The sequence below is a fragment of the Linepithema humile genome, chromosome 4 (genome assembly GCF_040581485.1).
Source record: "Linepithema humile isolate Giens D197 chromosome 4, Lhum_UNIL_v1.0, whole genome shotgun sequence".
In the NCBI taxonomy this organism is placed as follows: Eukaryota; Metazoa; Arthropoda; class Insecta; order Hymenoptera; family Formicidae; genus Linepithema; species Linepithema humile.
The window spans coordinates 220,836-240,702 of NC_090131.1; the positions used below are offsets into that span (position 1 = coordinate 220,836).

General features: G+C 33.3%; 3 protein-coding genes across 11 annotated transcripts; 1 reads left to right on the plus strand and 2 right to left on the minus strand.

The window, feature by feature from the left end:
- Positions 1 to 176: 176 nt before the first annotated feature.
- On the minus strand, positions 177 to 8,154 carry LOC105669258 (DDB1- and CUL4-associated factor 6). 4 transcript variants are annotated; one of them, XM_012362126.2, is made up of 16 exons: positions 7,789 to 8,148; positions 7,391 to 7,545; positions 6,127 to 6,244; positions 5,835 to 6,013; positions 5,570 to 5,705; positions 5,333 to 5,493; positions 5,012 to 5,183; positions 4,678 to 4,926; positions 4,235 to 4,595; positions 3,895 to 4,004; positions 3,725 to 3,811; positions 3,595 to 3,652; positions 3,370 to 3,507; positions 2,647 to 2,908; positions 2,434 to 2,539; positions 177 to 1,207 (listed from the first exon to the last, which is right to left on the minus strand). In XM_012362126.2, exons 1-16 carry the CDS (start codon positions 7,877 to 7,879, stop codon positions 1,149 to 1,151), a joined length of 2,442 nt encoding a protein of 813 aa, XP_012217549.1. In that variant the 5' UTR covers positions 7,880 to 8,148; the 3' UTR covers positions 177 to 1,148. The 4 variants fall into 4 exon arrangements, with proteins under 4 accessions (XP_012217549.1, XP_012217550.1, XP_012217546.1 ...); XM_012362127.2 differs by having other exon boundaries at positions 2,647 to 2,899; positions 7,789 to 8,142; XM_012362123.2 differs by lacking the exon at positions 2,434 to 2,539 and having other exon boundaries at positions 7,789 to 8,154.
- A 202-nt stretch (positions 8,155 to 8,356) lies between these two features.
- Ent1 (Equilibrative nucleoside transporter 1) lies at positions 8,357 to 12,024 on the plus strand. Of its 2 annotated transcripts, XM_012362045.2 has the most exons (11): positions 8,359 to 8,841; positions 8,994 to 9,148; positions 9,251 to 9,332; positions 9,404 to 9,579; positions 9,650 to 9,744; positions 9,853 to 9,903; positions 9,992 to 10,224; positions 10,618 to 10,849; positions 10,927 to 11,012; positions 11,088 to 11,287; positions 11,375 to 12,024. In XM_012362045.2, exons 2-11 carry the CDS (start codon positions 9,003 to 9,005, stop codon positions 11,484 to 11,486), a joined length of 1,413 nt encoding a protein of 470 aa, XP_012217468.1. In that variant the 5' UTR covers positions 8,359 to 8,841; positions 8,994 to 9,002; the 3' UTR covers positions 11,487 to 12,024. The 2 variants fall into 2 exon arrangements, with proteins under 2 accessions (XP_012217467.1, XP_012217468.1); XM_012362044.2 differs by having other exon boundaries at positions 8,357 to 8,841; positions 10,927 to 11,287.
- A 1,107-nt stretch (positions 12,025 to 13,131) lies between these two features.
- Positions 13,132 to 19,656, minus strand: LOC105669161 (protein-L-isoaspartate(D-aspartate) O-methyltransferase). Of its 5 annotated transcripts, none has more exons than XM_067352750.1 (9): positions 19,366 to 19,656; positions 18,904 to 19,090; positions 18,637 to 18,745; positions 18,369 to 18,519; positions 17,495 to 17,720; positions 14,385 to 14,524; positions 13,939 to 14,164; positions 13,764 to 13,849; positions 13,132 to 13,696 (listed from the first exon to the last, which is right to left on the minus strand). In XM_067352750.1, the coding sequence occupies exons 3-9, from the start codon at positions 18,684 to 18,686 to the stop codon at positions 13,508 to 13,510; spliced, it is 1,068 nt and encodes a 355-aa protein (XP_067208851.1). In that variant the 5' UTR covers positions 18,687 to 18,745; positions 18,904 to 19,090; positions 19,366 to 19,656; the 3' UTR covers positions 13,132 to 13,507. The 5 variants fall into 5 exon arrangements, with proteins under 5 accessions (XP_067208851.1, XP_067208853.1, XP_067208852.1 ...); XM_067352752.1 differs by having other exon boundaries at positions 18,369 to 18,508; positions 19,366 to 19,654; XM_067352751.1 differs by lacking the exon at positions 18,904 to 19,090.
- Positions 19,657 to 19,867: the final 211 nt, after the last annotated feature.

The following is a 19,867-nucleotide window of genomic DNA, read 5'->3' on the forward strand; positions in this document are numbered from 1 at the left end:
AGGCCTGTAAGGCATGTGTTACAGTTCGCCTTACGATAGAAATTTCAATGTTCTAATAATCGTTGGTATCGCATTATCCTCTTCTACAAGATCAAATTGTATTATCAACTTTGCTATTCTTATTATTCTTGGAATTCCGAGGATGAAAGGAGTAAACTGTAAACAACGACAAAACAGACGCAAAAAGTTGACTGTGCAATTTACACAACATTATGCTTACAATAACAGAAGATAAAATGTTCCTCTTGCTCATTAAGCTGCAAGCCAGTATTATGTAGTCATACTCTTGAGCGTGAAATATAATTCTGCAAAATTTTTATGGAATCGTATTTTACTCTAATATATAGAAAAAAGCATGCATAAGATTGTATAATAATTAAAATAAATAATTAAAGTTCACATGTAAACTTACAATTTCAAGCTTCTGATTACGCGCGAGTCAATACTTTTTTGTCACCTCACTGTCATCACGGAAATCGACACATCCTTCGCCTACTTAGAATCTAATAATACACAACAAAATATGCACGTAAAGTGGATACGAAACGTTCCTCTGACCAATGTATTAAATTTGAAAAATCAACAAGGATATACTAAATTTCCATTGTTTGTTTCAACGAGAATAACTTGTCTGCAAAAGTGAGCTTTGCTGTGCTTTTATACATGTGTCGTATGATAATAATACAAATCGCATAAATATCATTCGGAGCCAATATACTGCAATAACTATACAGTTTAAATTAATTGTAAAATGTATACAACAAAACTACATTTTTCGTACTAAACACACTAAACAATATGAATCCATTAAAAATTTCGCATAAGATTGCATATATAAAGTGGCAAAAAAAAATACATTCGGACTTCGGTATTCATGAAATGAATAAAATCCATTCTCTCCCCATTTGATACAATATTGTAAGCACAAGGTATATACAAATACGTGGTGACATTCGTAACACCACAGGATATCTTATGAATGTATCTACATTGATATACCATTTGAATTGCACTTTATACACGTACATCACGAGATCCGTTCGTTCCTGATTAAAACGTTCAAGGTTCGATGGTTCGATCGATAAATTGTAGTCGCAGTGATACGCATTTTCACTTTTATCACCATTTGCAGTATCGTCGAAAATGATTTAGCCACCTCGCAATTCGCCGCTCTCGTCGCTGCTCCGTCTCCTGTTGCGGCCCCGACCTACAAAATTGACATAATTTGTGCAATTTTGTTAAACGGACAAACAAACAGCAATTCAGTGTTTTCTTAAATACATTTTAGTGACATGTGTATTTAGTAATGTTTGATGTGAGAACAAATGAGTAGTTATGATTTTGAATATTTTCTTTCCAAAAGAAGATTATAATTGAACATTTCTTTAAAAATTACTTATTTGTTTTGTCCTCAGTTTTGATTTCCTGGTTCAAAGCAAATTTTCGAAGATTAGAATGAATTATATTTTATCAAGTATAAAGTATACACACACACACGCGCGCGCGCGCGCAGAGACACACACACATACACACACATATATATAATATTATGCGTATAAAACAATATGCATATACGTACATTCTATATGCTACATACAAATACAAGTAAAATGAATTAAATCATTTGCACTAAAATTATTGGTTGCATACAATAAATATAACAAAACGAGTGGATTTACATACTTTCTATAGACTATTTTTTTATTTATCTGTTCAAAAATTCTAAATAGCAATTTCATATTTTTCATGAAAAATTATATGATTCTACGCAAAATTATTACTCAAAATAATGTTTGCACATAGTGTGTATGTGTGTGTAAAAAATTAAATATATACATAAAATTAAAATATTACCTAAAATATGGATATATATTCGATATGTTTATTTTGACATAACAATCGATAAATAGCATAATAACTTTGAAAATATTTTTAACAATAAATAAAAAAAAAGATAAAATAAAATTCAAATAGATAGTTTTAAAAATAAACATGTCATTTTTTGTTCGTTCTTTATCAAACAAACAGTAATAGAACAAGTATGAAATGTTTTGGCTAATAAGAAAATGTGCATTTAGGAACTGCGAAAATAACTTGGAGTTTAGATAACACTTAAGAACATAGAAACGCGGTAATCAAATATTGGTTTGCACATTGAGAGAAAGAAAAAAAGAAAAATTAGATTAATCGACCGATATTGTACCTACTGAAGTAAGAAATTTGGACAAATACACATCCAATGCAATAAAACTCAGATAAAGCTTTACATCATCCAACGAAAAGCGTCATGTACTTTAATACCTGCGCACGAAAATGGAAGACTCCGAAATCTTCAGTTTATTATTCCTACTTATATATTCCTGTTCGACTTTTTTTTAGTATAGTAAACTACCACCAAGAGATCCTGAGAATACTATTATAAATATTCACTACCTCTGCGTATTTGATTGAGACATGCCAGCATTCTGATCATAAAAACCGCAGGTACAGTGATTGTGTCTTTGGTCTCTTCCAACATAACTGCATTTCTCTTTTTCAACTAAAACATATATACATATATATATATATATGTTGTATATATGTTGTATTATATTTGAAATAAAGTCTTGTCTTTATAAAGTCTTTCTTTGAAATAAAGTTACTTACGTCTTCCGCGAATTTTTCATCAAAGCTCGGCTCGTCATTGATCGGTGCCCAAAGTTTCACATCATAGTCAATGCCAGAAGTGGCTAACATCGGCAGATATGGATGAGGTTGCAAACAGTTGACCACATGTTGATCCGCTTCTAACAGCATGCACAGTCTGGCGGTGTCCCTTTCCCACACGAATACGTGACCGCAATCGCTGCCCGACATGACGAAATCGTCGCCCCAGAAATTCGCTTCCTTAATCATGGTCCTAAAGAAACTAGAGTCAAAAGTGGAGAAAAGGCGAACGATCAGAGATAATTTGGCGGCTTAACATCGCACAGTCCGCCCAGTCCGCTCGGAGGCTTTTTCGGAACTACATGGGTCAATGATTTGGCTTCCGATCTTTCAGATATTATACACTTTGATTAGAACTCAGTCCAAGTTATAGTCATTCAAGGTGACACCAACCAAACTCGCCAAATAGATTTGGTGTATACTGACTATGAATTATCATCCGAATATATAATCCGAATCTCAAAGACATTCATCCTCGTCAGCTTCTTGGCGTAATTACTTTATTATCGTGTTAATCTAGTAACTACAACTAACAGGATTTTTTAAATAATCTCCGACATGTCACCCACACATGAAATGGAGCATATATATTGCTTGTGTATCTTTCTCATTAATAGTTGAATTTCATATACGTCATCAGAAGATAGAATCAAAGGACGATACCTGGCGTTCCTATGGCCCATGTACTTTTGTTTTACGCAGAGTTCCGTTAGATAAGTATCATCGAACGTCTCGTGTCCTTGTGACGAACGAACATTGGCAATCGCTTCGTCCATCTCAGCTTCGACTGGATTTAGTAATCTACGAAGATAAAAAAAAATATTGTACATAAAGAAAAATTTCATGGAACAGTTTAAGTATAACCTCTGTCGTAACATTTCAACAGACCTTTCACCCGATTGAATATCTTCATCGTCGCTATCGATATATGCTGCTTCTTCAGTTTCTGCAAATATACGAATATGTTATATTAGAACTTGTAACGCCATCAAAGAGTAAAAAATGAAATATCACTTACTTTCTCTAACATTGCTATAGTGGTGATGTCTATGATTATTACTGGGACCTGCATCAAGAGTTCCAGTGCTGTTACTTCCAGATGGCCCTGACAAACAAATTGTATGAAATCAGTGTACAAATACGATATACTTATATATCTGAAATGAGAATAAATTTCAAAATCCTCACCTGGATGATAACTGTCACGAGTCATTTCATCGCCGACACCAAGCGATATTGTAGCACTAGTTGAGCTTTTGTCAGAATATGTTAAACTCACAGCAGGTTCACTGCCATGTCTACACACATATGCATACATTAAAAGTAACATATTAAATTTTTTTTAAATAATCTAGATTTTTTATTTTTCATCAAAATCCTACCACTTTTGTCTTTTAATTAATTAAATATCTTTATGAGATTTTTGTCAATTGAAACATGCATTCATATTTCAAAGAAAAACATACAAATTTAATAGCCTTAATGAAAAAAAAAAAAAAAAAAAAAAAAAAAAAAAATTTAGTCTTACCTTTCGAGGAAACCATCTCGCATCGTTGTTAATCTATCTTGAAGATTCTCCATCATATTTTCCTGCTTACTAGCTATATTTGCACGCGAAGCTTCATCTTCGTTTCTATTTCGATCCCATACGTCACTATGCGCAATTCTATCATGGCTACTCGTATACTCTGCAGAAACGGCTTGCGCTTGGTCGGTTTGACTAGATTCAGTTTCCATAGAAACATCATTTACATTCGCTGATGTATTCGTTGATGCTGACTGATTATATCCCCGGTTTTCTTCCATCTCTCTCGTCTGGAATCTGTCAGTATTAGTCGTTTCGTCTGCGTCTGTATTTTCAGCTCCATCAGTGTGCGAACTTGTATTTCCTAAAAATGGCACAATAATGGAATCAAGTGTTGAAAAATGCGTAGCATATGTAATGCACATATAAATATCTATTTTCATTACCACTTGTTTCTAGATTATTGTTCTGTTCTGCGCTTAATTCGGCCGATTCATTATTCCTTTCCGCATTCGACTCGAGATTATTCTCAGCGTTTTGTATACCTTCCTGTTGCTCGATGACACCTTCCAAACTGTCTTCACCCCCGCCACTCAAAGCAGCTCTAGTGGCAGGGTCGTTTAACATTCTGCTGAGCACATCTGTCATTCTCTGCATCAGAGACGTGTGTAACACCGGTCTTGCTTGGGCGATCTCTGAACACGATATCACGATACTAATATTTTTCACATAAAATATATATATACATATATAGGAGTACAATAAGGAATATCCATTTACCGGTACCACTCCGACGTCCTCCTTCTCTTTCCGGACGTGCATCAGGACCGGTATCGGACCAATCACCGCGAAGTCTCAAGCGACGAACTGGTTGAGGCGATCTTAACGGATGCTTCTTTCCTTTTCCTTTTCCCATTGTCGCGTCTTTCCGCAATTGCAAACTGCCTTGATCCTGAATAATTAATTTGAGAAGTAATTAATATACACGAAAACAAACAATATCTCGGGAACAAATATAGATTTAAGTAAAACAGAGACAACATTGTGACAAATATGGATAAAATGTTATTTTATAATTAAATGAAAAAATTAAAGTATTACCTTGATGCTGAATAAATAGAGATGATCACTGCTGTAGCTAACAAGAACATCTTGTCCATCCGGACTATAACTCAACGATGTAATCCTGTAAGAATTACCTTCGAATTCTGGGACAGTAAAACTGCATAGTGGTCTCACCGCACCTCCCACGTCCGTCCAACCTAAAAAGTATGCATACATATGTAACCATGATATGCTGCATTGTGATAGAGCACAATTATGTCCCGCAAAGATTACCAGTGGCTGATGTACCGAGAGTTCTTCTGTCGAAAGTTCTTACAGTGCTATCAGAACATCCAATCGCTATTTGATGAGGTAATACGGGATTTACAGACAAAGCGGTCACAGCTCTTTGACATGGAATTAACACATCCTAGAAGAATAATTGAAAAAAGATTTTTCAAATGCTATATTATATAATACAACATATCCGGAATATATAACATATGACTTCAAATAATCAAATGTATTATACAAAGATCGAAGTCAATATAACGCTTACCTCCCTACATCTTGCGGCACTACACTTATCCTTTATTCTGAGATCAAACCATCTCACAGTTCCGTCTTCTCCACAGCTTAGAAAACTATGCGGTTCACCGGGTATTGTCGCTATTTCGTAAGTAGTGCCAGTGTGACAAGTAAATTGATTATGAAACGTTTCTGTTCTTCTCATCAGATCTGCGAATATAACATTGCTGTCAGCATAGAGGACTGATTAAGTCAATCTTGTCTGATAAAGTCAATAACATATTTCATCATTATTTGTTCTTCAAGCTTCTGTCAATATTTACCTGTATACAAAATAATGCCATCTCCACTACAAGAAACAATACGGTGATCTCCACTATTAGGCAAAAACTTGGCACTAAAAATATTTGCTCTGTGACTTGTTTTATAGTCTGTTAACACCTTGAATAAAAAAATAACATATATATATATAAAATATTATTCATATTTTTTTTATTTTTAACTGTTAAATTAAATATGTGACACAGTCAAAAAATGATCTCTCCGCAATGTAGATTTTATAAAAATAAAGTAAAACAAAGCCTGCATCTAAATTTTTTTAAATTATTCATGAAATATCTTGTTGATATTCCAAGATAGAACAATGTGATACAATGTACGTAATGAGTACTGTACTACAATTAATTAGTAAGTTCATTACAGAATCTAAATTAATGATACGACAGGATAAAATTAGTATGTACATCTGAAGGACTTGCTGGTTTGGCACCAGCATCTGTATTTCTAACTATGTCAATGTTGAACCTTGACTAGAATTAACTATCCAAGATATTTCCTTGAAAAGGCTTGATGCCAATGTACCTTATACAACTTCCTCTTCACATTCTATAGTCACATTCAACAATATAACTATACCTAATGCATTTTATAATTTAAAATAAAGAAACATTCTTTTATTAGATATTGTAAGGAAAAAAGAAAAAAAAAAAATATATATATATATATATTTTTTTTTTTTAATTGTTTTTATATTTATGCTTTACAAAAAAGTAAAATTAAGATAGTAATTTTATCGATCAATATTTGTAAGATTTGGTCTAAAAAAATTAAATAAAATATAAAGAAAGTACACAAATACATCAAGAAATTTACAGATAAATTATACAATGAGACATATGATAATTGTTCACTAGTTAATATAAATATATTTTATTTTTAGAACTCAGAAGTAAGAAAATATCTTGAAGATCACTGAGCATAATTAAGCATAATTTTCTGGACGCATGATTTCCAAGGATAAAATCAAAAATAATCTTGGCACAATTTTCTTTTACAGTATCTATAAATAAATTTCAAGTTAAAGGTAGTGACAGAATTATTTCACCAAAAATATGCATCAATTACTGATTATGTGGTGACATTCTGACTGTTAAATTATAATATGCACAGCATGTGTGCTATTTGGGCTTTTACCAAAAATATACATATAATGATCGTTATGTATTAATAAAATCATTTTAAATGTAAGTCGCTAAATGCAGAGTATCTCTTTAATCTTGACTATTATAATACAAAATATCAATATACCTCATAATTATGAGCATTAGTCAGAACAAGATGCTGATCGTCGCTACCAGACAGTATCAATTCTCCACCACTGTTCCAGCAAATAGAGTTCACACAACCATTGTGAACCTTTAATCTCTTCAGTAATGACATACGCTGCAGCAACTGTAAACTAGCTGCAAAACAGTAAATAATCATTGATACTTGTTGAAACGCTATAACCCATAATTTACCATGCAATAAACATAAATTTGTAATTTATCAGGCAATTAAATAATTATTCTATCATAATAAACCGGAAATAAACAAAAACTGATACATAATTTCCAAGGATAAAATAAAACATAAGCATTGTATGTGCTCCATCAAAGAGTATCACACGCTTATACTGAGTGTGCATATTAAACCAAACAGAATACCTTTGCTGCTAGAGTAAAGCTTCAGCCTCGTACAATCATCGTAGGGCTGATAATAGATATCACGAAAGATGCTGGAACGTGTCTTTTTCATGATTGTATTCTGATCGAATTTCAAGCTGAAGAGTCTCAATGGCACGTAGATTCTCTGATCGAACACTGTTCTTAACGCATGGATCACTTGAGAGAATTATTGCGAGCGACAACGGAATCCGTATGTGTGCGTTTCTCAACGAATTCTCTCAGAAACTCCGCGACGCGTAATTACGTTGCAAAAATGCCATCGATGCGTTGTGACGACGTGACATGGCACACTTGATACTAAAAATAAATACGGCGATGCAGTGTGCGGAAAATTCGCGTGGTACGTTTTCCTACAAGCATCGACAATCACCTCCACTATCCCTCTCTCTTTCTCTTTCTCTTTCTTTCTTTCTTTCTCTCCCCACCCCTCTCTCTCTCTCTCTCTCTCTCTCGGATGGAACAGCTGAGCGATTATCTCGCACACAACTAATTACGCGATACTGCTGCCAAAGCACGTCAAAGTAGTCATCTTGTAGCATGTTACAGTTCGTTGGCAATACAATGAACAAAACCCCGTCTTATCAGTCGTCGAGCTAAACATCTTAGTGGGTGTCGCTAAAACTTACTCCTACTTTATCAAGAAGGTAGTTTGGACCTATTGAAATTAGAATATTGCAATTCTATGGAATGATGTATGTGTGATATTGTCAAAGAATACCATGCAGATATGTGTGGGCGTGAGAGATTGACTAGACACGAGGTGTCATGATTCATGATCTCGATTTCACAAAATGAGCTGAAACGAAAGATGCCTCATAACAATTGAATTCTTCCACCTTATTCGGGGGATACAACACGTGACACCGAGTATAATCTCTCGTATCATACCTCTCGCCAGATTCGCTTGTGATAGCATCTGAAATGCATCATTCACGATTGTCGACAGGTGCATGTGATTCTTCGTGAATTCCTCTACACTTAAATCAAGCCAGGACAAATACCCCTGTGTAAGACAGCTACATTAAAAATTTCGTAAGTACTGTTTCCTATAATGTTGACAGGATTATTTGTGAACAAATCGCTTTATTCACTTGTAGATTCACAAACAAAAGAATTTGATTGATGAAACGTTTATTGCATTGTTATATACACACTTTGTCACTTATATACTTTTATCTTATTAGAGAGAGGTCATGTCGTACTCTATCAATAGAAGACCTCTATTAGGGGGTGCATCTGATAGCGAATTTGAAGATGATTTGGAAACTGAAATAGATGATCCTAATATTGTAATTCCCGATGAGAAACCATTTTTAAAACCACATGAACCACATGACAAGTATGTTCCAATGCTATTAAAATTTAGATTTAAAAATTATTTAATAGTAAAATCTATTTCTAACTATATGTATGACGTTCTTTTTAATTTTTAACATTTCAGATATAATCTTGCATATATAGTGTTTTATTTGCTCGGAATAAATACATTAATTCCATGGAGTTTTTTTATTACTGCTGACGATGTAAGTAAAAAATAATTCCTTATTTTTCTCTGATTGTTCGTACTGTTACTTAAGCAGTATTTCTTTTTCAGTATTGGATGTATAAATTCAGAGAGATTCATAGTAATCTGACAAATCTTACTTATACACATGCAGAACTATTGGAACAAAAGACAGATCTTCAAGCTAGTTTTACTTCTTACTTAAGTGTAGCCAGTGCATTGCCAAATACTCTTTTTCTAATAATAAATGCATTCATTAGCAAGAGGTAGGTCAAAAGTCGTTAATAAAGAATAATTATTAAGTATGTTTAATAATAAAAATTTCTGAATTCCAAGAATCTCTCTAACTATAAGAATGGTGGGTTCACAATGTACAATATTGCTGCTTTTTATTTTGACGACTACATTTGTAGAAATGGATACTGATAAGTGTAAGTTGTTGTAATTATCTTATCTTTAAAATTCTTCATATTCTAAGCAAATAATCGGTATTACTTTTCTCGGATAGCGAAATAACAAAACAATATCTTTATTTTTAGGGCAAAATGCGTTCCTAATTGTTACTTTGACGACAGTTGCCCTTGTAAATGGTATGTATATCATTTGGATTTGTAAATATAAGAGATATATCAATGATAAATTTTATTAAAAAAAGAAAGATGATATAAAATTTTTTAGCTGCAAGCGCTATTTTTGGAGGCAGTTTAATGGGTGTAGTGGGAAAGTTTTCACCAAAATATATAACCGCTATGTCGGGTGGGCAAGCTCTTGGTGGAATATTCACAGCCTTAGCTGAAATATGCTCCTTGTGGATAGGAGCCAGTCCAGTACTTTCCGGCTTGGTGTATTTCATTATCGGCGACACCATGTTATTGTTATCCCTGATTGCATACATCGTTTTAGAACGAGCGGTAAATTAATTTTGTTTGACGTTACCTTAATATATATTCAAATTTTAAACCGATCAGCAATTGTCATATGCAGAATAAGATCAATTAATAATAATTATTGTTTTGTTATAACGAGATGATGCATGAGGCGCAAGTGTTTTATAAATGTATGATAAGCTACTTATGATAATTCATAACACAAAACACATTGCACATGCCACAGCGTATTACATTACTATAAAAAATCTATTCAAAGTCGAGATGGGTTTGAATTACATACAATTCATTTAATACTGCAATTTTCAAATTTTTTTGGTAGTGCGATTCTTTTTGCATGAACAAACTTTTTTAATTAAATTCACAAAGCCTAGTTATTTTAAGAATAGAATTTCATAAAAATCATGTGTTTTGTAGCCATTTTTCAAACATCACATGATAGAAAAAGTACCTGATTGCTTGGAGTCTGATTATTCGATAAGTGGGGAAGTCAGTTTTTCGGCAGATCGAAGTGTATCTTATACACGAATTATAAAAAGGATCTGGCATTATGGCGTTAGCATATTTCTAGTATTTTTCATATCATTGGCTGTGTATCCAGCTGTTACTGTGCTGGTGGAGAGTCAATACAAAGGCCATGCATGGAACGGTAAGCCGAGATTTTTACATATATTAAATATGTTTTATTGATTTCGAACATAAATATCATCTGATGATTTTTTACAGACATATATTTTGTACCTGTGGTTACGTACCTCATCTTCAGTACGGGTGATTACGCTGGAAGAGTATTATCTGGTATTTTTCAATGGGTGAGTATCTGCAATTCAATGCAACTTGCAAATATTTGTTTACACGATGTTGATCAAGTTTGTTTCTTATTACAGCCAAGAGGCAAACCATGGCTCGTGATGTTCATGAGCGTCATTAGAAGTATTTTTATACCCGTGCTTATGTTTTGTAATGCTCAACCAAGGCATCATCTACCCGTTTATATTCACAATGACATATATTATATTTTAATAACCATCGTGTTTGCTGTAACCAACGGTTACCTCTGTAATTTAACGTTTATTCTCGCGCCTACGTAAGTATCTTTCATTATGAATTATAATATACACAATATTTTATATATATGTGTGTATGTATATATATATATATATTGATTTCACAGAGTTGTAGACAGTCAGGAAAAGGAAGTTGCATCTGCAATGATGGGTGCTTTCTTAGGTATAGGATTAGCATCTGGAGCTGCGCTTAGCTTATACATGGTGAAGGCTCTCTAATACTCGATCGCAACTGAAAATATAAATAAAGTACATCATCCCACTGCCCTTTGTACATTCCAAATCAGATAGAACCACGACACGAGTTAATCACCAACTTTTTAAATATAATGACATTAATATAAATTTATTTAGATGATCTCAATCGTTATTATCTTAAAGTAATATGACATATAGAAACTTGTTTTCTCACAAGAGACATTCTGCGAAGAATGGTTATAACTTTTTATGAGTTAAACTTGTTCTATATCTCTGTCTATGTTATGTATATTTTGATTGCATGGTACAAGTACTTTTAAATCATCCTATTTAATATATAAAACAATTGTAGTAATTGTAGTAATTGACAAAATATGTCGACAAATTATTACTACATATAAACAAATATACAATATTAATATTGCAGAAATTCTCCGTAATTTACATAATTTTTTAACATATTTATAATCTAAAATATAAAATAAATGTGATTACAAGCATTTTCATACCATGTACATATAATATAAAAGGAATAAATATATAAAGTAATTGTTTTTAATATGACATTGTATAATTGTATACATTCATCCTTGAATATAGCATCTATATTATTTAAAAAATTCGTATTTGTAATAGAGATGAGAAAGAAAGATATATATATGATAAATATTATTTTCCTTGCGACCTTTTGTAGGCTCAGATTCTTATCTTGCTTCTAATCATTCACTAACTTTTGTGGCGATTTGTTTGAGACATTGTTTTGCAAAATGTCATCGCAAAATGTAAAAATAATGTAAAAGTTTCTCCAGGTGCTCTCATCTAATTTCCAGTACATCTTATATGTTTCTTTAATAGATACATCTGCTTCTTTTATGTCATAAAATGAAAAAAAGTGAGACAATGCAACAATATAATAGTTACGAATTAAGAACTCGTTATTCAAGTAGTTGTTTGTTTTACCCAATTTTACATTTCCACCGTCTTGTTTTATCTTTTTAAAGTCTATTAATGTTTATTAAAATTAATTATTTTCATCTTCTGATATGCGTAAATCGAAGAAACGTGCAATATCTTCATTGTCATCTCGTTCAAAAAGAACAAGACAGAAAAAACATGTCTGCTCTTTTATACTATTTCAGATAATCGAAATGTCAAAACATAGATTTACACTGTTCTCGATTGTATTCTCGATTATACGTGTTATTCCCTCCATCACGGGTTACGTGGTTTCGTGTCTCTCCATTCTGGCATCATGGCCTGACAATTCTATGAAAATCAGTAAAGATGTTTGTTGTTTTCAGACAGGCGTTAAAATTAAAAAGATCTCTTATAAGATCATTAAATAGAATCTGCAGGAGGAATTAGTTAGAACACAATGCCGGTAACTATATGTTTTATTCTGATTCAACTCGTACTTCCGTCAAACTCTTTTTTAATTCCAGTTTTATTTGCAATTTATCAAAATTATGTTCTATGTCTTGAAAGAGATAAAAGCTATTATGATATGAGCAATATTTTTTATGTATTTAAAGAATTATATTGTGCATTATTTGTTTGAGGATGGTCTTTGTAGCAATTAAATTCTTTTTTACAGGTATCCACATATAAAAAGCAAGGCAGTTGTATTATCCGCAAGAAGAATGTGAAATAAATTGAACTGACAATATATTCATCAGTTTATATTTATTTCTCTCTTTCTCATACTGTGAATCTCATACATATAGTTTAAAGACTAGAAAATATCACATTTAAATCAACTATCAACAATTCTGTCAGCAGAAAGTACACTCATTTAATTACTTCTTTCAACGAATAAGATATAACAAAACAATTAAACTAACATCTAAAGTAGTAAGATTTTGATCTTTGCAATGATATTTTATATAAGGGTATGCCAATGCTGATGTAATTTTATTATTACTTATATATGTTTTTACCAAATTGTGAACAAATTTCTTGTGCATATTAGAATAATAAAATAATAGTTATAATTTAATCATAAATAACAAAGTGATGCTCGCTTATTGGAGCAAACACATATCTCATGACGTATCACGCGATCGACAATACTGTCGTTCCTTGTCAGTGAGTGGAACAAACATTACGCTTATCAAGGGTCGCTGCTTGATTTTGCCATCCAGAGTCTTGTCGACTTGCACTAACGTTTGATCCGAATTTTCAGGACCCATCGGTACTATTAAACGTCCACCAGGTGCTAATTGATCTATTAACTATAAATCAAAAGATAATGTTTGATTAATTCAAGAAAATTAATTTTATTTGTTGCATTTCACTTACTGGTTGTGGCATTTCCTTGGCAGCTGCTCCCACATGAATAGCGTCGTATGGTCCACGATCGGCATGTCCCAATCTTCCATCACCAACTAAATCATGATTAAATAATTTTATTATACTGGAAAGAGTATGTGGCAAAAAAATGTATATAAATTATTTAAAAGTAGCTTTTATTTACCGATTAATTCCACGCGTTTGTCACGCAAAAGTTCTGGATGATCATGTCGAATGTTTTCTTCAGCCATTGTTCGAAGTTCTGGAATATGTTCGATTCCGACAGCTAAACCTTTCGGTCCCATCATAATAGCCATGCATGTCGTCAAATATCCAGATCCCGAACCAACATCCAAAGCCCTTTTACCGCTACGTAGTTTTTCTTCAAGCAATTCCAGAGCGTACGCATGCTAAAGAATTTCTATTTGTCTTCTTGTTATTTCCTTTTCAGTGTTTTTTATCAGTACCAGTTATTATTTGTCAAAGTGACTGCTATTTTATTTTTAAATAAAACTTGTTTACATGTGACTTTTGATCTTACAATATAAATTAAGTAGCAATTTTCACGCAAATTATAAAGAATCAACATTTTCCTATAAAGATAAGAAAAATATATACAAAGAATGATACCATATGTGGAGCACTAATGGTAACACCATAACCAATTCCTTGTGGAGAATCTATGTAAGCATGAGTAGGATGAGTATATTTCCCTCTGTCTACAGAGCTCATTGCTTCAAATACTTTGTCAGATTTGATCACTCTGGTTCCTAAAAATTATTTTCACATGTCATATATATTTGGGCTTCATATACATATCAACAGGAAATAATCATAATTTTATGACATTTAAACTTATCTATGTTTTTATTCACTTTTTATCAATTTAAATTATTTTAAATTAAAAACAAAATTAATTATTTATTTTCGGGAAAATTCAGTTTTCTAGTTTAGTAGATTAAAGCTGGATTGGCCTGAATTCAAATAGAGCAGATTGTAAATATTCCACAAACTATGTTGCAATTCTAAATAAACAGAAATCTTTTGACGTCAAGAAGCAGCGAGTGAGACGATGGTGAGGAGGGCGATATGACGCAACATTGCATAATCATACGATTTACTTACGTTTGAGATGCTGAACGAGTTCCTGATTGTTTCTACCGTGATAACGACCATACATGATGTACACGCACGCAACGGACGACAAAATTACAAATATTGCGCAAAGGCATTCAACGATGAACGACCGAATTTTGAGGAAATGCGTGGTGACTAGATTGTTGAAAGAAACAAACGAAACAGCCCAACCGGCAGTTCGTCGCTCAAAGTAATTACTACATATATACCGCTTTGAACAGTCTCACGATAACCGTTACGATTTGACCGGATCGATTGCGAGATCGCCAACAATTGTTGGACAACACCGCGCGACCTTCGCCTTCACATGTCTCTTTACGTCGGAAAATCTACATACTATATACACCGCTATATATAAAACGCAAAGACGCGTTACGCGCAGTGTGGCCAGATTTGAGACGCAAGCAGCAAGCAGCACGAGGGACGGAATCCCGCACACATGCGCAAGCCATGTATACACATGTGAGCTCCGCGCTTTGGCTAGCTTCGAACGCTAGAAAAGAGCAGACGTACTATTTCTGTCTCTTTTCTTACGCTCCATTTTATCCGAGATTTTATGAAATTGTAACAGGAACACATGATGATGCAGAAGCTCACTCGGAACAGAGCCATCTTTTGGTTACCTAAAACAACATAACATAACGCCTGTACATGTTGGTAAATGTATCGACTGCATTAGTCGGTATACACTTACCATCAGTGATTTTGTCATGTTTGTCAGATGTTGTTGTCATCAACATCTAACCAAAAGATAGCACTCCTCCGAGTAAGCTCCTGTATCACCATGTGCTCCTGTTAACAATTTATTAAGATCCCGGTTAAAATGAACGGGTATCTTAATTTTTTTACATGCTTCTGGGTTACTTTTGACAGTATTAAAATGCTCGTAAATTACTTAAATAATTAAAATGTCTCTTTTAAAATTTTTGGAAAGTTTGTTGTAAAATTCAAAATGCCAATTGTTAGAGAAATTAAAAAACGACATCGTTCTTAGGACGTTCTTAGGAAGTCTTTTTTTAAGACGTTTTTAGGACATCCTAAAGATGTCTTTTCTAAGACATTTTTAGGATGTCCTGAAAATGTCTTATTTAGGTCCCCTAAACAGAAATAGTACGTCTGCTGACATTAGAAAATTATTCATTTTTATTTGATGAATCGTTCGCGATTTTCGTTTAATATCAAGATTTTCGATGAAGCTCGCAGCCTCACCGTGTGGTGTCATATGCAACACTTACTACATCTTTCTGCATTCATGTATTTTTGTACGACTACGAATAAAGCAAAAATTTTCGTAATTTAGAGACAAAGATGTTTGATTTGACGAGTTCTGTCAATTGGATTTTTCCCCAAGACTATCTGTACAAATTACATTGTACTTAATTTTTGATCGTGAAAATATTAAACTTGTAAACAATTAAAAATAACTTACGAAAATAAAACTAAACTTTATCTCATTGTTTAAAAAAAGTTTATTTTTCTATTATAAATTTTACTTATTACAATTCTTTGTCGCACAAAAAGTGGAGATGTTGATATTTGAAATTATGAATTTTATGAAACAAAAGCATTATACAGATATTGACATAGTTGTAACAAATCCAGAATTTTGCAGCAACATACAATAATAATCCAAAATGATGAACATTGTGATAATTTGCAACATGTTAATTTAAAAAGAAATGGACAATGTAGAAGAACTAATGGAGAGTGTATGCAAAATATAGTTTATTAATATATTCTCAATTGAAAAAGGAGTATACTGCATGTCTACGCACACGCGAAAAAAATTAGTTTGTCGATACAAATTCCGATTATCATTGATTAGCAGGTTTGTACACGATTATTTAACGTCACCTGTTCGAATTTCGCATTTGCTGTGAAATCTTGTCCTAAGATTTTTAATTACGTAATTGAGTAGTAGGATCTGTGAGAGGAACGTAAGAGACTTGCATCAATTTCTTCTTCGTTATTGTGCCGTCTGTGTTTCTGTCCACTTGCAGCAAATCTTGAAACCTTTGAAAACCTTCTATAGCCACGACCGGACAGATTAGTCGACCTCCGGGAGCCAATTGGTCTATCAACTGCAAAGATCACACAATTTAAACGTGCATGTTGTTACAGCTTCTTTCAGCACCTTTTTCCAAATTGTAACTATGCTGCTGATGCCTGTACCTCTTGCGGCAAAGTTTCAGCCGCTGCTCCAACGTGTATAGCGTTGTAAGGACCATCAGCAGCGTGACCCAATCTGCCGTCTCCCACTAGGCGCATTCATAATGACCTGTTGTTAGTCGGCAGTCTTTATCTTTTACCTTTACAGCAAAGCCATACAATCGGTGGACAGTGTTCCATTCGACTCTTCACGGCAACGTACATACCTACTCCACGTGGATGGGTCGCGAGTATCTTTTATTCGAACTATGCATACATGTAATATTTGGTGATCTTGAACGGTTTCTATTGTATGGTGATTTTTATACTGAGATGATAAGACGTGTGTGAAGGAATAGCGCAACATTGACGAGAGGAGGAGTTACTGTCTGATGAAGGAACATTCCAGGGACGATAATAGCAAGGACAATGTTAGTAAAGTATCTGCAGCTTACCGACAAATTTGATGCGGCTTTCCTTGAGGAAGTGCGGATTGTCCTCGCGCACGTTCCTGGTGGAGATCTCTATCAGCTCGGGAATATGCTCGATACCTATTACGCGTCCGCGCGAACCCACCATGAACGCCATGCAGGCGGACAAGTAACCTGAGCCTGAACCGACGTCAAGTGCCCTGGCGCCATCGAAGAGTTGATCGGAGAGAATTGACAATGCATATGCATGCTGCAATAGATACAATATATGATTTATATAACAGTGTTATCACAAATAACCTCAAGGAATCTGCACATTATCTTCGATGGCAATTATTTGCGTATAATGTATCAACATTCTTATTTGACAAATCTCCAATCAGCAAATATAAGTTTAACATAAATAACAGAAGGGTGAGATAAGGAGGTTACTCTGATATCCCCATTTCAAGCAGTGTTCCTCTGATATTGTTAATTTCAATATTCTTGCTTCACACACCCCCCCCCCCCCACACACACACACACATATATATAAGCATACTCGGCTATAAATATCTCATGTATAGTGCACTAAAATTAATTTATATTTCATATAACAATAAAAATTAAATGGATATCAACACCCAACAGCAGTTAGAAATGCATTAAGCTAAAAATTTATTTATAATATTTACTTATAAAAATATTTGGGAGATTTTTTGAAAATTATATCGAGAGTCCACCATTTAGATTAGCAATTATATTTGAAATATTATATATGTTTTATAACTATATATTTCTTTTATTTAATGTTTTGTACAAATATCAATAAAGCAAGATGATTATCTGCACAAATTCAGTCATCACACAAAGCTCTTTGTATTTATTTTATCAAACATAAAATATATAACATAATTACCATATGTGGTGCACTAATTGTCACGTTATAACCAATTCTCCTAGGACGGTCAAGATAAGGATCTGGTTCGTGACAATATTTAGCTCTATCAACAGTGAGCATAGCAGCTTCTGCTTTGTCCGTTGCCAATATTCCAGCATCTGCGAATAATCTTAGTTCCTAATTATCATAAAAATAAACAATAGTCTCTAAAAAAAGAGAAACCCAGCACTATTATCTATATTAATTAAGCCATTTTCTTCAAACTATACCCTGCGATATCATTTACCTTTTAGCTTTGTCACCATTTCTTGATTTGTGCTGCCGTTGCAGTGCCATGCCATGCTTTGTAGACTGTTTCTTACGACTCACAGGCTTTGTAATGTATCCAGAAAGGACTGTTTTACATAGAACAATATACAAATGATTTGATAAACAAATACTGTCGACAGAAACGGATGAAGATGATTTCTAATAACATGTAGATAGTAATGTAAGACAATTACTAACAGTGAAATAATTAATGTAAAAAGCAAAAGATTAAGTATAAACACACCTTGAAAACAAAGCCCTCAAGAAAGCCTCATTTATCACGAAACGTCCTCATTTCTTTTGTATACATGCCTAATATGGCCGTGGGGGTACAGGAATACAGGTAGTGACCTTAACGGAGCACTACTGGTGGGGGGTATAAAACAGCTGATGCGGTATTATCGATTCCCTTCTCGTTCCCAAGATAGGGGCTGTGAGCCAACACAAGCACGAATTTTTCGTAAGATACGTGCAGATTTATATCGTACCAAACAAATATTATATAGTTAACTAGAAATGTTTCAACACAGCAGGATCGGATTTAAAGAATTCTATTTATAGGGATCTGCTCTGCGTTATTGAGACATCGAGCAAAATAATAATGCTAATTTTTGTTTAATTTCGTTAATTTAAAACCTGTGCATGTAATCATTAGAGAAATAAATAAAAAAGTAATAATGGTTTGATACAGGAAAAGAACACTTACCGGATGATTCAATTATATAACTGTTACAATTCTATTTGTGTCGCTGTTAACAGCTGTTAAAGACATTTGACTTTCGAGCGGTTGATCGATGCACATTTTGATTGCGAGTTTTGATGTCTTGGCTATGAATATAAAACAATTAATAAACAAATTTTTTTCATAATTGAAAAATACGGTTTTCGAAACCGTAATTGTTAACGTAAAAACTTAATTAGATTCGAATAAATATATTGTATTCTAACTTGCTATAACCTAAATTACAAATTACATCTATATCACATCATAGACCTGTAATATATAGATTTGCCACTCATATGCTTTTAGCACCATCTTTTTTATGGTAGATTTACATTGCATGCGATCTCGATATCCAATGAGAAAAGGCTTTCTATAGAGATTATAATATTTGTTCCTAAAAAATAGATTTATTCACACATGTTTGCAACATTGGACGCACGTGCAAATTTAAATTTATCAGAAGAGTTCAAATTCGGGATAATTT

Bases quoted from the DNA above. Each gene is read 5' to 3' on its own strand.
- LOC105669161 (XM_067352751.1), bottom strand. From the start codon at position 18,686: ATGGCACTGCAACGGCAGCACAAATCAAGAAATGGTGACAAAGCTAAA. The intron at 18,520-18,636 runs GTAAATGATATC...TTAGGAACTAAG, and splicing joins AATGGTGACAAAGCTAAAAG to ATTATTCGCAGATGCTGGAA. The intron at 13,697-13,763 runs GTAAGTGAAATG...TTTGATTTATAG, and splicing joins CCAAGGAAATGCCACAACCA to TTAATAGATCAATTAGCACC.
- LOC105669258 (XM_012362123.2), bottom strand. From the start codon at position 7,879: ATGAAAAAGACACGTTCCAGCATCTTTCGTGATATCTATTATCAGCCC. The intron at 4,927-5,011 runs GTAAATGGATAT...TATCGTGTTCAG, and splicing joins AGGACGTCGGAGTGGTACCG to AGATCGCCCAAGCAAGACCG. The intron at 1,208-2,646 runs GTAAGTAACTTT...TCAATTTTGTAG, and splicing joins ATGAAAAATTCGCGGAAGAC to GTCGGGGCCGCAACAGGAGA.
- Ent1 (XM_012362044.2), top strand. From the start codon at position 9,003: ATGTCGTACTCTATCAATAGAAGACCTCTATTAGGGGGTGCATCTGAT. The intron at 9,580-9,649 runs GTAGGTCAAAAG...CTGAATTCCAAG, and splicing joins AATGCATTCATTAGCAAGAG to AATCTCTCTAACTATAAGAA. The intron at 10,850-10,926 runs GTAAGCCGAGAT...GATTTTTTACAG, and splicing joins CAAAGGCCATGCATGGAACG to ACATATATTTTGTACCTGTG.